At 37.2% G+C, this 17,706-nt stretch overlaps 1 protein-coding gene across 4 annotated transcripts in view; it reads left to right on the forward strand.

Moving 5' to 3' along the window:
- Positions 1-17,706, forward strand: part of Cnot10 (CCR4-NOT transcription complex subunit 10) — a 71,049-nt gene that overhangs the window by 31,035 nt on the left and 22,308 nt on the right. For 2 of the 4 annotated variants that reach the window (XM_058576509.1, XM_046437181.2), the window contains exons 11-13: positions 3,995-4,116; positions 6,516-6,692; positions 7,809-7,886. In XM_058576509.1, the coding sequence (XP_058432492.1) occupies positions 3,995-4,116; positions 6,516-6,692; positions 7,809-7,886 (377 nt within the window). Of the gene's footprint in view, positions 1-3,994; positions 4,117-6,515; positions 6,693-7,805; positions 7,887-17,706 lie in introns of all 4 variants that reach the window. The other 2 variants (XM_058576508.1, XM_046437180.2) reach the window with 1 other exon arrangement.

Here is a 17,706-nt window from a genome sequence, read left to right on the forward strand (position 1 = left end):
ATATGGAAGCTCTTCTGCTAAGCAAACTCTTCCTGAGGGATAGTATGAGAACTAAGAAGTATGTTTGCCTGCCACACACAGTACTCAAGTATTGTTTGTGATTTGAGAATACCAAAGGAGGAAGAGACCTCAGTGATATCTTTGAAAGGTCTTCTTTGTTGGGGGCAGTGGGGTACTGGGGATTGAACTTGGGTCACTCAACCACCAAGCCACTCCTCAGCCCTATTTTGCATTTTTTTTAGACACAGGGTCTCAGTGAATTGCTTAGTGCCTCACTGTTGCTGAGGCTGCCTTTGAACTTGCAATCCTCCTGTCTCAGCCTCTGGAGCCACTGAGATTATAGGCATGCACCACCACACCTGGCTCTTTGAAGGGTTTTATTAATACCTTTAATTGTACTTTGCTTTTTAAGAGAATTTTCTCATTGGATTTTTTTAAGTTGTTGATGGGCCTTTATTTATTTATTTATAAGAATCAAACCCAGTGCCTCACACATGCTAGGCAAACACTTTACCACTGCAATCCCAGCCCCTTGGATAATTTTTAAATTAACTGATTGACAATTCTAGTCAAAATTTATACTTCTTAAAAATAAGAGGATCTCTAGAAATTGCCTTTCTCTTTATTCCATTCACAATTCTAAGTATTGAGGGCCTTTCTATACTTTCTGAAAATTAGAGAGGTTCTTCTTCCTGAGACTAGAGAAATATAGTAAGGTTTATTGTCTTTTTAAGTTACTTATTTTTATATAAAAATAGTACTTGTAGGATGATATTTATTCTCTGAATTTCATCAGGCACATAGTCTTTGTCCTCCATCATCTTCTAGAAAGTTCTAAATTTGTTTTATTTGGGGGGTTTGGAGCAGTAGGAATTGAACCCAAGGGAATTTACCACAGAGCTGCATCACCATTCGTTTTTATTTTTTATTTTAGTGTGAGAGTATATAACTCGGTGGTAGAGTACTTGCCTGGCATGTGTAAGGCCCTGGGTTTCATCCCCAGCACCATAAAAATAAAATAATTTTCTATCTTTGACTGTACTTTTCTTCTTTCTACAAAAGATTTAAGGAGACCTGAAGGACAGTAAAGACATCTCCAACTCACTGTCAAATAAAATAAAGTCACAGCACAAAATCCCAGTGGGAAAATTAGAAGCTCTAAATAAAATTCCATTAAATTATTTTTATTTAGTCAGGCCAAAAGCAAAGCTGTTGCTGAACAAATTCAAGCAAATTTTTCTTTTCTTCGGTGGAGGGTACTGGGATTGAACCCAGGGGTGCTTACCCACAGAGCCACATCCCCAGCCCTTTTTATTTTTTGAGACAGGATCTCGCTAGCTTGCTTAGGACCTCACAGAGCAGCCTCCCAAGTAACTAGAATTACAGGCATGCACCACCATGCCTGACAAATTTAAACTAGTTTTAAATTTAAAAGTAACTTATTAAAATGAAGTCACTTCTTCCTTTTTTATTTGGTACATATTGTTTCAGATTTCTTGGCAGAGACAGTTTGTGTTTACCTGGGCAGTATGAGGAAAAAATCTTACAGACAAAAAACATTGCTGGGTGCGGCAGCACACGCCTGTAATCCCAGCAGCTCAGGAGGCTGAGGCAGGAGGATCGCCAGTTCAAAGCCAGCCTCAGCAACTTAGCTAGGTGATAAGCAACTCAATGAGACCCTGTCTCTAAATAAAATACAAAAGAAAAAAGGGGGTGGGTGTGGCTCAGTGGTTAAGTGACCCTCAATTCAATCCTTGGTACCAAAAAAGCAACCATTGACCCTGTATCATAATTATGTGTGAAGCTTTTACATTAAAATTGACCTGTGGAGGGGGCTGGGGATGTGGCTCAAGTGGTAGCACGCTCGCTTGGCATGCGTGCGGCCCGGGTTCGATCCTCAGCACCACATACAAACAAAGATGTTGTGTCTGCCAAAAACAAACAAACTAAATAAATATTAAAAATTTAAAAAAAAAAATTGAGAGCACTTGCCTAGCATACTGGGTTGGATCCCCGGCACCACATACAAATAAACAAATAAAGGTATTGTGTCCATTTACAACTAAAAAGATATTTTTTAAAAAAATTTTTTTTGACCTGTCATGGGGCTGGGGATTTGGCTCAGTTGGTAGAGTGCTTGCCTCACATGCACAAGCTATGGGTTCAATCCCCAGCACCACAAAAAAAAAATAATAATATAAAAAATAAAATTGAGCTGTCATACTTTCCAGTAATTTGTTATTGCAGGTATAGTTTATTATTTATTTTAATTTGATTCTATCACAGGCCAGATTTCACCTGTTACATCTTAATATATAACCATCCAGATAATTTTGTGTGGCCTTAGGCATCAGGAAAGAGAGTATGGATGAGTCATTGTAAATGTATCACCACCACTGGGAAGGGAACCTGGAATGCAAGTCTAGTAATGATTTAGAATGTCCACTTTTTCTTTGTTTTCATTAATATTGCTTAGCCACCACCTTTACACAAAATTAATTCAGATTAGAATCATTTTATTGTATTTCTTAGCATTGTGTAATTTTTTTTAAGTGAATTTTTGTTTTGTTTTGTTTTTGAGATCAGGGATTAAGCCCATAGGGGCTTACCCACTGACTCACATCCCCATCACTTTTTTATATTTTTTAGAGACAGGGTCTCGCTGAGTTGCTTAGGGCCTTACTAAGTTTTTGAGGCTGGCTTTAAACTTGCCATCCTCCTGCCTCAGGCTTCCAAGATGCTGGGATTATAGATGTGTGCCACCATGCTGTTCGAATCCTTGTTTTATTAAAAAAGTCATATATGGAGCCAGCCCCAGTTCACCTGCCTGTAATCCTAGGACAGTTACAGGAAATTGAGACAAGAGGATCACAAGTTTTGGGCCAGCCTAAAATTTTAAAAATTTGTCTCAAAATTAAAAGGGTGGAGTTTGAAATGCCCCCTTGGGTTCAATCCCCAGTACCATTAAAAATATATATAAAAGTACAGCTATGTAAAGTTACTCTAATACAACTAAGGAAAAATAAGTAACAATATAGAAATATTTGTGTTCAGGGCAGAGTTTAGTTCCACAAATTCATATTGATTGGTTTCAGTTTGTTTCTGTGTATGATAATTTGGGCATTTTTATATGATGAGTGGTTGGGATTTCATCTGAAGGTAAGTTAGAGACTAGAGTGAAGGGAGAAGATAAATATAATGGTCATTATCAAGCTACCTGCAGTGAAATAATATATCTTGATAAAATATTGCTGGAATACTATATATGAATGTAAGTAACTTACTATTTTCAATTTAAAAGTTTATTGATTTTATGGTTTAGGAATTTTAATTTCCTAGAAGGCAAGAATTATGTCCATATAAACTTTGATGTATGTAATTTCTTATGATTCATGTGTTGTTAACAATTTAATATTTCCATTTAAAAAGGAAGATACCTGTTTTAGGAAGTAGAACTGCTTCCTTTTTCTTTCACTCTGTGTTTTTGACTCACCTGGTTCTTTACTCTGATGTCAATGTACCCATAACATGCAGCATGCTATTGAGGTGTAGAATGCTCTAAATTCATCATTTTAAGTAAATGTTTTAAGTCATTTTTTTTTTTTTAGTTGTAGATGGACACAATACCTTTATTTTGTTTATTTAATTTGTTTATGTGGTGCTGAGGATCGAACCCAGTGCCTTACACATGCTAGGCAAGCGCTCTACCATTGAGCTACAACCCCAGCCCCTTAAGTCATTCTTGAATGGCTTTTTTTCTATAGAATTGCCTCAAATATCATATTAACAGATTATAGCACATATCACAGGTTTTCATCCTCATGTACTCTTTTTTTCTCAAATACCAGGCACACTTCCTTTAACACCAAAAGCATCCTCACTGACAGATCTTAAGAACTTTCTTAAATTTAGAGTGATTGTGAAAAGTATCTGATCATTTTTTATAAATCTTACAATTTCCTTAAACTTATTTGAAATTATTTGTATTTTGTAGAGTTCTGAACAAGAAACTAAAGGTCTTCCAAGCAAAAAGGGAATTGTACAGTCTATCGTTGGTCAAGGTTATCATCGTAAAATAGTTCTGGCATCACAGTCCATACAAAATACAGTATACAAGTAAGTATTTTGCAAAGTGTGCATACTTTTTTTTTTGTGTGTGTGTGTGTGTGTGTATGTGTGTGTGTGGTGCTGGGGATTGAACCCACAGCCTGTGCAAGCAAGGCAAGCACTCTATCAACTGAGCTATATTATCCCCAGCCCTGAAAGTGTGCATACTTAATTTCATTTCATATAATGTACTTACATATAGAAGTATGCTTAGGACTTAACTATTTTATAGGAGGGACTACTTTGTAACTCAGTTTTATTGCTGTTTTAGTAAACAGCCCTCCAAACATAGATCCGTAATGAATATTCTCTAGCTTGTCATGATTTTGGTTTATTATATACTTGCATGCTGAAATTGTTGATGCTTTAAGAAATTAGTCTATTCAGAGCCATTATTCAGACTATCCAGAAGAGGGCATCTTGGTATCTCTTTTTACATACAATCATTTCCATATCTGGAGGTAGGGGATTGGTTCCACAATGACTTTACATCTGTGAGTTCCTCATCCATGGATTCCACCAGTCACAGGTTGAAAATATTCATAAGAGGGCTGGGGATGTAGCTCAGTGGTAGAATGCTTGCCTTGCTCACCCAAGGCCATGGGTTCAATCCCCAGCATTGCAAAAGCAAAAGAAAATATTCAGTGGAAACTATTGCAACCATACTGATCAAGTCTAGTCTTTCTTGTCATTATCCCCCAGACAATATAGTATAACAACTATTTGTGTAGCATTTATATTGTATTAGGTATCATAAGTACTCTAGAGATAATTTAAAGTATATGGGAGGATGTCTATAGGTTATATGCAAATACCACACTATTTTACACTAATGACCTAAGCATGCACAGATTTTGGTATGTGCACTAGGCCCTGAAATCATTTCCTCATGAATACTGTATAGTTCTGGTTATCAGTGGTGCTTTTTTAGTTGTTTTTTTTTTTGGTTTTTGTTTGTTTATCTGTGGTGTCATCCCCTCCCAACCCCCATACTAGGAATTAAACCCAAAGTACTCTACCACTGAGCAATATCCCCAGCCCTTTTGATTTTATTTTGAGCCAGATCTCTCTAAGTTGCCAAGGCTGGCCTCAAACCTGAGATCCTCCTGCCTCAGCCTCCTGAATTGCTGGGATTATAGGCATGCATCCCAGCCTCTGGTTCATTTAATCCTTAAGAATGTAAATACTGGGTTGGGGCTGTTGCTTAGTGGTAGAGTGCTTGCCTCACATGTATGAGGCACTGGGTTTGATCCTCAACACCACAGAAAAATAAATAAATAAAGGTATTGTGTCTGTCTACAACAACAACAAAAAAATATGAAAAAATACTTTTTGGGTGCTATGGCACATGCCTATAAACTCATCAACTTCAGAAACTGAAACAGGAGGATCAAAAATTCAAAGCCAGCCTCAGCAACTTAGTGAGACCCTGTCTCAAAAATAAAAAGGGCTGGAGATGTGGCTCAGTGGTAGAGTGCTCACCTACCATTGTATGAGGCACTGGGTTCAATCCTCAGCACCACATAAAAATAAAATAAACACATTTTGTCTACCTAAAAAAACTAAAAAATAAATATTTTAAAAAATGCCCCTGGTTTCATCCCCAGTACCTCCCCCCTCGAAAAAATATATATGTGTGTATATATATATATATATATAAAAACAAATACTTTCAGGCAATGGGGCTATAGTTCAGTGGCAGAGCACTTAACTAGCAAGTACAAAGCCCTGGGTTCCATCCCTGACACTGAGGGGAAAAAAATACTTCAAAGCTAATTCCTAGTTTTTGGAATATATACTAACGAACAAAGCAACCAAAGCAATATAGGAAGTTTCACCTGTGCAGCCTTCATTTGAACTACAGTGGCACATGCCTGTAATCCCGGTGGCTCCAGAGGCTAAGATAGGAAGATCACAAGTTCAAAGCCTGCCTTAACAAAAGCACTAAGCAACTCAGTGAGACCTTGTCTCCCTGTCTAAATAAAATACAAAATAGGACTTGGGACATGGGGTGTAGCTGGCTCAGTGGTTGAGTGCCCCTGGATTTAATCCTTGGTATCAAAAAAAAAGTAACTTGAATAAAGGTTCCAATTTGGAGTTGCTATTATTTCTGAAGTAATTAGACTTTGCAAAAACTAAATGCTTTTTTTTTTTTTAACCGCTTTTAAAAAGTTTTTCCAGGACTGGCAGGAGGATTGAAAGTTTGAGGCCAACCTCAACATAAAATGAAAGGACTGGGGATGTAGCCCAATGGTAAATCACCTCTGGATTTGATCCCTAAAGCCAAAAAAGGAAAGAAAAGAGGACAGAGTTTTCACTCACAGCTCATTGGTTTTATTCCTAATAATAGAAAAGTCTTATTTGTTTTTATGCTATGTACTTAGCTAATTTGGTTTTGTTCTTTTAAGTGATGGACAGTCTTCAGCCATTCCTGTAGCCAGTATGGAATTTGCAGCCATATGTCTCAGAAATGCCTTGTTGCTATTACCTGAAGAACAGCAAGATCCAAAGCAGGAAAACGGCTCTAAAAATAGTAGTCAATTAGGAGGGAACACAGAAAGCAACGAGAGCAGTGAAACTTGCAGGTACTGTAATCCCTGTCACCTCCCATAGCAAAATATCTTCAGGATTTGTTTAGTTAGCCTCATTGTTCTTTAGGTAAATTCCCCAAATCTTCAGCCTGAATTTCCTGAATTCTCTTTTAAACCGTAACAAAGGAGATTATGTTTCTAATATTTCTAGAAGAGAGAAAGGCTAAGTAGAGCTCCTTGAAAGAGAAAATGGAAAGAAACAGCTGTTCATTGACAGTGATATTTGTAAGAAGTACCGTGGTTATCAGAACAGTAAATTTTTACATTAATTACAGTAAATACTTAAATTCTGAAATTTCTCATTTCTTTTTGTCCTCTGACTCTTCTCTTAACATACTATACTATAAGCCACTAACCACCAGAATATCTGTTCCTAGTTTTATAGTACAAGTTAAAAATTGTGCTACTATAGAAATTAAAAGAGCTTATCTAGTAGTAACAAACACTATTATATAAAGTTCTGCTTTATACACATGGTAACTTATATCATAATTATAATTTTAAATGATTTTTACAGAAAATTTGAAACAGAATTTTGAGATTTCTTTTTTACCCCATCAATGAGTTTGGTTCTGCTGTATTGATAAAAAACCAAGCTGAAAATCAAAAATATGTGAAAATACTGAGTAATTACTTTTATATAGTATAGTTTTTTTTTTTAAGTGGCATTGTGTACGAGGGAAAAGGAACCGATATATAGCATAGCTTTAACATATAATAAATTTTTTAAAATTCTTTAAAAATTTTCATACTAGCCAAGCACAGTGGCATACGCCTATAATCCCAGCATCTCATGAAGTTGAGACAGGAGGATTTTGAGTTCAAACCAGCTTCAGCAATAGTAAAGTGCTAAGCAACTCAGTGAGACCCTGTCTCTTAAATTCAAAATAGGGCTGGGGATGTGGCTAAGTGGCCAAGTGCTCCTGAGTTCAATTCCTGATACACAAAAAAATTTTTTTAAACACCAAAAACAAAAACCTCATACCAAATTTCTGAACATTTTCTATGTTTTGACTTTTATACTTTTTTATAACAACAGAAGTGGGGATAGGGAAACATCACATTTAGTTGTTTCTTTTCATAATTAAGAACCTGTCTTTATTTCAGCAGTAAAAGCCATGATGGAGACAAATTCATTGCAGCTCCACCTTCTTCTCCATTGAGGAAACAGGAATTAGAAAATTTAAAGTGAGTATCTAAACAAAATGAGTGTTCCATCTATGGAAACAAGCACATTTTTTAGAACCTACTTTATTGCAGTTAAAATCATGAATTAAATTCCTTAAGGGTTAAACCAGATGCATGTTCTTAGGCTTTCCAGCCTCCTTGATGCACTGGCTTCTGACCTTCACCGTTTCTAATTTAACAGTCATTGTATAGAAAATGTCATTTTTCTGTCAAGATATATTTTTTCAGTTGGGAGTGGTGGTGCAATTTGAGAGGCTGAGGCAGGAAGATCACAAATTCAAGACCTGTCTTAAAATAAAAAACAAAAAAGGACTGGAGATGTAACTTAGTGGTAAAGTAGCCCTGGGTTTAATCACCAGTCCAAAAAATATATATATATTTTTCCCTCTTTGTTATTTAACAGATAAGACTATTATATACCTAAGTGTGATTTTCTTTTGGGTTATGATTATTTTGGATGGTCCTGGGGAACTAATCCAGATCCTCCATCATGCTAGTAGCCTCTACCACAGAGCCACATACCTAGCCCTTGTTTTTAGTGTTTTATTTTGAGACAGGAGCTCAATAAGTTGCTGAGGCTGGTCCTGAACTTTCAGTCTTCCTGCCTCCACTTCCTAAGTAGCTGGAATTATAGGCCTGAGCTAGGTACCTTTCCTTTGTTGTTGTTGTTGTTGTTGTTGTTTTGGTACTGGGATTGGAACCCAGACACTTCATCAGAAAGTTACATTTGTTTTTTTTGGTTTTTTTTTTTTAAGCAGTCTTGCTAAATGCAGAAGCTGACTTCAAATTTGAGATCAGACTCCCCCATCCCTGGAATTACAGGGTTATGCCACCACACCCTGCTTTTTCTTTGGTTTTTAAACTTGTTTAGGATTAGCTGATTTCTTTAAATATGCAAGTTTATCTTTCAACAACTTGGGATTTTTTTAATTTTTTTTATATTATTTTTGAAGCCAATCATAATACATAGCAGCATTTTTGTGAAAAGACAAGGCAAGTTGGGCGAGGTGACACACCTGTAATACCAGTGACTGGAGAGGCTGAGGCAGAGGGTTCCCATTCAAGACCAGCCTCAGTAACTTAGACCCTAAGCAATTTAGCCAAGACCCTGTCTCAAAAAATTATTGAGTTAGGAGCTGGGTGTAGTAGTACACACCTGTGATCACAGCAGCTCAGGAGGCTAAGACAGGATTGTGAGTTCAAAGCCAGTTTCCACAATTTAGTGAGGCCCTAAGCAACTCAGAAAGACCTTGTTTCTATGGGCTGGGGATGTGGCTCAAGCGGTAGTGCGCTCGCCTGCCATGCGTGCGGCCCAGGTTTGATCCTCAGCACCACATACAAACAAAGATGTTGTGTCCGCCGAAAACTAAAAAAATAAATATTAAAATTCTCTTAAAAAAAAAAAAAAAAAAAGAAAGAAAGAAAGACCCTGTCTCTAAATAAAATATTTTTAAAAAGGACTGGGGATATCGATGGTACAGAGCCCATGGATTCAGTCTCTAATACCTTAAAAAAAAATGAGCTGGGGCTGTAGCTCAGTGATAAAGCACCCTGGGTTCAATCCCCAGTACCAAAAAGGAAAAGGTTTTTTTGAAAAAAAAAAAAGACAAGGCAAAATTACAACAAATTTAGTTAATTTTTTTTTTCCAATTCTAGAATTAGTCAACATCTCATTCTACAAAATAGAGTATTCCCATGATCCAAGCAAGGGAGATTGGTTTTATAGATGGAAAAGGACTAAGGAAAGCAGAAATAGAAAATAAAAAGCAAATTGGTTGTTTCAAAGTTACTTTCTTGTAAAGGTTAAAGCAGAGGGGAGTTGAAGGTGTATCTTAGTGGTAATGTTTACCTAGCATGCAAGAGGCTCAGGGGTTCCTTCCCAGCACCACCAAAAAAAAAAAAAAAAAAAAGACCAGGGTCTCACTTAAGTTGTTCAGGCCAGCCTCAAACTTGCAGTCCTCCTGCCTCATCCTCCTGCACTTCTGGGATTACAGGTTGAATTTTTACTTCTTATATGAGCTATAAGATAGCAAGGAGATGGGGCCTGGGAATGTAGAGCACCTATCCAGCATGGGTAAGACCTTGGGTTCAATCCCTGGCACTAAAAAAAAAAAAAAAATGAGCTAGGCACGATAGTGCATGCATGCTTATAATCCCAGCAGTTTGGGAGGTTGAGACAGGAAGATCACAAGTTCAAAGCTTATTGAGGCTCTAAGCAACTTAGTGTGAGACCCTGTCTCCAAAAAAGGAGGGCGAGGGGGTGCTGTGGATATGGCTCAGTAGTTGATTAACCCTGGGTTCAATTCCTAGTACCAAAAAAAGAAAGAAATTTAAAATACTGTGACAAATTACCAGTAAAATAGTGACAAAAAAAAAATAATATATACAGTAGAAGAATGTTGTTTGTGAGTGAAATATGATTGATTTTAAAAAGCAGTCAAATTTCTTCTGTATAAATTCATGATGTTCAGGTCTTTTAAAAATCCAAATACAGGGGCTGGGGGTTGTGGCTCAGTGGTAGAACGCTTGCTTAGGGCATGCGAGGCCCTGGGTTTGATCCTCAGCTCCACATAAAAATAAATAAATAAAATAAATATATTTTTTTAAATGATAATTTTTTTAAAAATCCAAATACAGTAGTAGCATAGAAAGGTTACACAGTAAGAAGTATATCTCGTCCTGTACAGATTCTGTTTTCTCTCCACTGAGGGGCATTCATTTGACTGGCTTTTTACTTCCTTTTTGTGGTACTGGGGATTGAACCCAGAAGCATTCTACTTCTGAGCTATGTCCCTATCCCTTATTTTATTTTGTATTTAGAGACAAGGTCTCACTGAGTTGCTTAGCACCTCAATATTGTTAAGGCTGGCTTGGAACTTGTGATCCTCCTGTCTCAGCCTTCCAAGCCACTGGGATTACAGGTGTGTGTCACCATGCCCAATTCTTTCTATATTTTATTCTGAAAGAGTGTCTTGCTAAATTTCTGAAACTGGCCTCCAACTGCAATTCACCTACCTCAGCTGCCCAGTTGTTGGGATTATAGGAGTACATCACTATGCCCAACCACTGACTGATTTCAGGTATGTCCTGGTAATATTTCTCATTCCTATCCCAATATAATTGTGTAGTAGTTTTTTCTGTTCTTTTTTTTTTTTTCTTTTTTTCTTTTTCTAATCAGTTATACATGACAGTAGAATGCATTTTGACATATTGTACACAAATGAGCACAGCTTCTCATTCCTCTGGCTGTACATGGTGCACAGTCACTCCAGTAGTGTAATCATACTTGTATATGAGGGTAATAATGTCTGCCTCAATCTACTGTCCTTCCCAGCCCCACAGCCCCACTCCCCCACCTCAAGCCCCTTTACACAAACCAAAGTTCCTTTATTCTTCTCTAACCCCCGCCCCACTATCCACTTATCAGAGAAAATATTTAGCTTTTGGTTTTGGGGATTGGCTAATTTTACTTAGCATTATGTTCTCTAGTTCCATTCATTTACTTGCAAATGCCATAATTTCATTCTTCTTTAAAGTTGTGTAATATTCCGTTGTGTATGTGTACCACATTTTCTTTATCCATTCATCTGTTAAAGGGCATCTAGGTTGATTCCATAGTTTAGCTATTGTAAATTAAGCTGCTGTAAACATTGATGTGGCTGCATGACTGTAGTATGCTGATTTTTAAGTCCTTTGAGTATAAACTGGGGAGTGGGATAGATGGGTCAAATGGTGGTTCCATTCCAAGTGTTCTGAGATATCTTCACACTGCTTTCCATAGTGATTGCACCAATTTGCAGTCCCACCAGCAATGTATGAGTGTACTTCCCCCCACACACATCCTCACCAACACTATTGCTTGTATGCTTGATAATTGCCATTCTGACTGGAGTGAGATGAAATCTTAGAGTAGTTTTGATTTGCATTCTCTAATTGCTAGAAATGATGAACATTTTTTTTTTTTTTTTTTTTAAAGAGAGAGTGAGAGAGAGAGAAAGTATTGAGAGAGAGTGAGAATTCTTTAATATTTATTTTTTAGTTTTCGGTGGACACAACGTCTTTGTTTGTATGTGGTGCTGAGGATCGAACCCGGGCTGCACGCATGCCAGGCGAGCGCGCTACCACTTGAGCCACATCCCCAGCCCCGAGATGATGAACATTTTTGATTGATTGTATTTCTTCTTCTGTGAAGGGTTCAGTTCCTTAGCCCATTTATTGATTGGGTTATTTGGTTTTTTGGGTTTTTTTGAGTTCTTTATGTATCCTGGAGATTAGTGTTCTGAGTTGAATGTAGTAAAGTGTTTTTTTTTGTATTCTCTAGGCGCTCTCATCATATTATTGTTTGTTTCCTTTGCTGAGAAGAAGTTTTTTTAGTTTGAATCCATCCCATTTATTGATTATTGATTTTACTTCCTGCACTTTAGGAGTCTTGTTAAGGAAGTCAGATCCTAAGCTGACATGATGAAGATTGGGGCCTCCTTTTTCTTCTATTATGCACAGGGTTCTGTTCTAGTACCTAAGTCTTTGATCCACTTTGAGTTGAGTTTTCTGCAGGGTGAGAGATAGAGGTTTAGTTTCATTTTGCTACATATGGATTTCTAGTTTTCCCAGCACCATTTGTTAAATAGGCTATGAAGAATGTTGTTGGGATTTTAATTGGAATTGCATTAAATCTTTATAAACACTTTTGGTAGTATGGCCACCTTGAAAATTTTTTTTAAACCAAGATTTGATGTGCATTTATTTATTCTTAACATGTGGAACATATAGTATAAAGATTTCATACCGAATAAATGATATTCATTAAGCCAAAAAAGGAGGAACTTGCATTGTTGAATACAAATATGCAGATTTTATCACTGAAAAGAAATCTCAGTTGTGTTTCTTTATCAGGAACTTCAACTGAACCTAGAACTTTTTCACACCTCTATTAGAGGTATGAAACAAAAACTAAAAAAAAAAAAAAAAAAAAAAAAACTGTAAGTTGATTGGCTGCTCATTTATTAATTCTGCCTATCCAAGAGCATGGGACATCTTTCTATCTTCTAAGGTTTTCTTCAATTTTTTTCCTATAGTGTTCTGTAGTTTTCATTGTAGAAGTCTTTTACCTCTTTTGTTAGATCTGTTCCCAAGTTTGTTTGTTTGTTTGTTTTTGTTTTTTTAAGGCTATTGTGCATGGGATAGTTTTCCTAATTTCTCTTGCAATGGATTTATCACTTATGTATAGACATGCATTTTATTTATTGGTATTGATTTTTATATCCGCTACTTTGCTGAATTTATTTCTTGGTTCTAGAAGTTTTCTGGTGGAATTTTTTGGATCTTCTAAATATAGAATCATGTCCTCTGCCAATAATGGTAGTTTGAGTTCTTTTTCCTATTCGTATCCCTTTAATTTTTTTCATCTGTCTGATTGCTCTGGCTAGAATTTTAAGGACTGGGCATCCCTGTCTTATTCCAGTTTTTATAGAGAATGCTTTCAATTTTTCTCCATTTAGAATGAGTTGGCCTTGGGTCTTTTTAAAAATCTAGTCTGCCAGTCTGTCTTTTAACTGATGAGTTTAGGCTACTAACACTCAGGGTTATTATGGAAATATGATTTGTATTCCTGGTCGTTTTGGTTTATTTTTTGGTTTTTAACTTGACTTGGTTTCTCTTGACTTTTCCTTTAGTGTAGGTCCTCCCTTTGCTGATTTTCATTGTTGTTTTTTATTCCCTTCTCATAGAATATTTTGCCAAGAATGTTTTGTAGTGCAGGCTTTCTCATTGTAAATTCTTTTAACTTTTGTTTATCGTGGAAAGGTTTTTATTTCATCATCAAATCTTAAGCTTAATTTTGCTGGATATAAGATTCTTGGTTTGCATCCATTTTCTTTCAGACTTTGGTATGTGTTATTCCAGGATCTCCTAGCTTTGAGGATCTGGATTGAAAAATTTGCTGAGATCCAAATTTGTTTCCCCCTATATGTAATCTGAAACTTTTCTCTTGCAGCTTTTAAAATCCTATTCTTATTCTGTGTGCTAGGAATTTTCATTATGATGTGGATCTGTTGTAATTTTGTACATTTGGTGTCATATAAGCCTCTTGTATTTGATTTTCCAATTCATTCTTCATTTGGGGGAAATTTTCTGATATTATTTCATTGAAGAGATTGTGCATTTCTTTGATTTGTATCTGTGTGCCTTCCTCTTCCTCTATCCTGATAATTCTTAGACTTGGTCTTTTCATGTTATCCCATTCTTGGAGGCTCTGTTCATTGTTTTTTTACCATCTTCACTATGTGGTCAACTTTGTTTTTGAGATTATATATTTTGTCTTCATTGCCTAGGGTTCTGTCTTCCAGGTGATTTAATTTGTTGATGATGCTTTCTATTAAATTTTTTTCTTTGATTTATTGCTTACTTCATTTCAAGGATTTCTGGGTTTGTTGTTGTTTGTTTGTTTGTTTGCTTCAGAAACTCTTTCTGGACAAGTAATGTTTTGCTACCTGTCTTTGTTCTCTTGTCTCTTTGTTGGCATGATCATTTATTACCTGTATTTGCTCTCTTATATCATTCTTTGCTTTGCAGATCATTTTAATTATGTACATTCTGAACTCTGTCTACTGCGCTGTCAATGGATTCTGTTATTGCAGCATCTTGGTTTGTTTGGGGCACTTTCTTCCCTTGTTTTTTCATGTTTTCCATGTGTCTTCCTTACTAGCAGTTCGGATCTGAGGTACTACATTTTCTACTCTATAATCTTGTAGTGTCTGCAGGTTACCAGTACCTCACCTTTAAGGGGGAGATTAATATTCACAGCACCCAATGCAAATAATATGCAGCTTTAAATCAAATAGCTCCTATTTAGACAATTACAGTTTTGTCACAATAACCAGAAATGATGTGTTGGGATAATATCTACAATATAAATAGGTTTGCATAGGGGTCTATAGTTTCTAATGGTGGACAAAGAGCTGGGGGGAGTATTGGATGTGGGGTTTATGAGGTAGGAGGTGAGAATATAGAGGTATTATTAGATTTTAGGAAGAGTGAAAGAGGAATCAAGAGAAGTAGGCTAGCAGGGATACCTCTGGTGTAACCAAGCTTGCAGGATCCTTGGTGATGGTTTTCTGGGTCCTGGCTGTTGTCTCTAGATGGAAGTGGCCACATCCCTATTGGTGTCAGTGGCAGCATCAAACTTGTGAGTATCTTGATGTTAGGCTTCCAGGCCCTAGCTGGTGTCCTAAGATGGAAGCTGTCCCAACTAAAGATGGTGGTGGCGGCAGCAGAGGTAACCCAAGATGCTGGCAGAGATGTCCCAAGATGGTGGTAACTACTTTCAGAGATGGGGCCGAGAGGGCAGGTGGTGCAGTGGCATTGGGCAACGCTGGAGTATGCAGTGCTGCGGTGGGCTGCTGCCTCGAGGCCCTGTCCAGAGGTGGAGGCTAACACGTTGCTGGGGTGCTCTGGAGGTGGCTGCAGTGTCCCAAGCAGGCCACGAGAGCCACTTGTTGGTAGATGGGGACTGCAGCATGGTACTCCTTCACACATGAACAGTTGCTCTCTGCTGGTGACTCTGCTGTTGCTGGTACTCTTCCTCTTTCTCTTCTTCCTCCTTCTGCGGCAGCAGGCTGCCATGGTTTTGTTTTTGTTTTTTAAGTAATTTTAGTTGTAGGTGAACACATTTTAGTTGTAGGTGAACACATATCTTTATTTATTCATTTATGTGGTACTGAGAATCGAACTCAGTGCTTCACATGTGCTAGGCAAGTGCCCTACCACCATGCCACAACTCCAGCCCCATGTAGTGGTATTTTTAACACTAATAATTATATAGCATTCACATTACTCTAGTACCTCTTTTTTCTGTTTGACAGTATGTCTTTAGTGAGGGTGGTGAGTACTGGGGATTGAACCCAGGAGTGCTCTACTACTGAGCTATATCCCTAGCCATTTTATTTTTAGAGATAGACTCTTATCTTATACTCTTTTGTTTGTTTGTTTTGTTTTGTTTTTTTATATCTTTATAGATTGTCAGTACAAAGCTCTGATTTATTGTTTCTCTTGGCTTCCTAGAATTTCATTATATGGAATGACATTTATATAGCATTCCTTTATGTTTAACAATTCATAATGTTTTCATTTTTTGCTGTTACAAATAATACTGTAGTACATATATTATATGCCTTTTTAAAAATATTTTTTAGTTGTAGATGGACACAGTATTTTTATTTTATTTATTTATTTTTGTGTGGTGCTGAGGATCGAACCCAGGGCCTCACACATGCTAGGCAAGCATTCTGTCACTCAGCCACAACCCCAGCCCTCATTGTATGCATTTAAGTAGAATCCTTAATGAAGAAAGTATTTGAAACAATTTTGAAACTCAGATTTTTTCCCCCCCAGTACCAGGGATTAAACCCAGAAGCATTCTACCTCTGAGATATATTCCCGGCCCTTTTTAAAATTTTATTTTGAGCCAAGCACCATGGCACACACCTGTAATCCTAGTAACTCACGAGGCTGAGGCAGGAATATGACAAGGGCTGGGGCTGTAGTTTTGTGGTAAAGCACCCCTGGGTTTAATCACCAATACCTGCCCTCCCCAAAAAAAGATAATAGTAATGGTAATGTGGAGACAAGTAGTAAAGGGAGAGGGTGGTAGATTTGTGTCATCATTTTCAAAGCTATAAAAACTAAAAACAAGCTGTGCTCAGTGGCACACAACTTTAATCCCAGCAACTTGGAAGGCTGAAGCAGGAGGATGGTAAGTTCAAGGCCAGCCTCAGCAACTGGTGAGGCCTGTCTCATAAAATACAGGGGACTGAAGATGTGGGCTTTTTTTTTTTTTTTCTTTTTTTTTTCTTTTTTGGTACCAGGGATTAAACCCAGAAGCACTTAACCACTGAGCGGCATCCCAGCCCTCTTTTATGTTTTATTTAGAGACAGGGTCTAGCTAAGTTGCTTAGGGGCTCCCTTAGTTGCTAACACTGGCTTTGATTCGTGATCCTCCTGCCTCAGCTTCCTGAGCCGCTGGGATTACAGATATCTGCCACCTCTCCTAGCCTCTGGTGGCCACTTCTTATGATCTGGGTTCATAGTCTCTTTGAATATTCTTAGTTTTTTTTCATTTGTGCATAAATGAAGATGAGTCTATAATATTCATTCTAAACAAGTTACAGGTGTGTTTTCTGAAGGCAAGTGACAATTCATACAATTGTGAAATTCTCTATTAAATCAAAGTAGCTTTCAAAAAAAGTATTCTCACAATTAAAATAAAAATTTGTCCCCAAATTAGAAAAATGTTTCATTTTGTCAACCAAATAGGGCTTGGAATGCGGCTTAGTGGTAGAATGCTTGCCTAGCACGTGTGAGGCTTTGAGTTCAATCCCCAGCACCATTATCAATATATATACATATACATACACACACACACACACACACACATACACATAATGACACTGATAGGATATTGCTTCAGTTCCTAAACCACTTAAAGCTACACAAAGCCATGAGTTTCTTTCGTTTAGGAATCTCTCTTTCCTCTCTCTCCTCTCTTCCCTGCCCCTCTCCTATCTGGAATTAAATAAATGCCATGACTTTAAACCTTAATGCGATCATATTGCTAAGTATTTATACAACAGAAATGAAAAATTGTTCACACAAAAATTTCATATCAACTATAGACAAACCCTGGACATATCCCAGGTATCCAACAATGGGAGACTGTTGTTATACTCCTGCATATTAGAATGCTACTAAGCTATTAAAAAGGAACAAATTACTGGGCTGAGGATATAGCTTGGTAGAGTAACTTGCCTTGCATCTATAAGGCCCT

The sequence above is a fragment of the Marmota monax genome, unplaced genomic scaffold, assembly GCF_021218885.2.
Source record: "Marmota monax isolate L192 unplaced genomic scaffold, Marmota_monax_Labrador192_F-V1.1 WCK01_AAM20220418_F8-fsc00021, whole genome shotgun sequence".
NCBI classification, from domain to species: Eukaryota; Metazoa; Chordata; class Mammalia; order Rodentia; family Sciuridae; genus Marmota; species Marmota monax.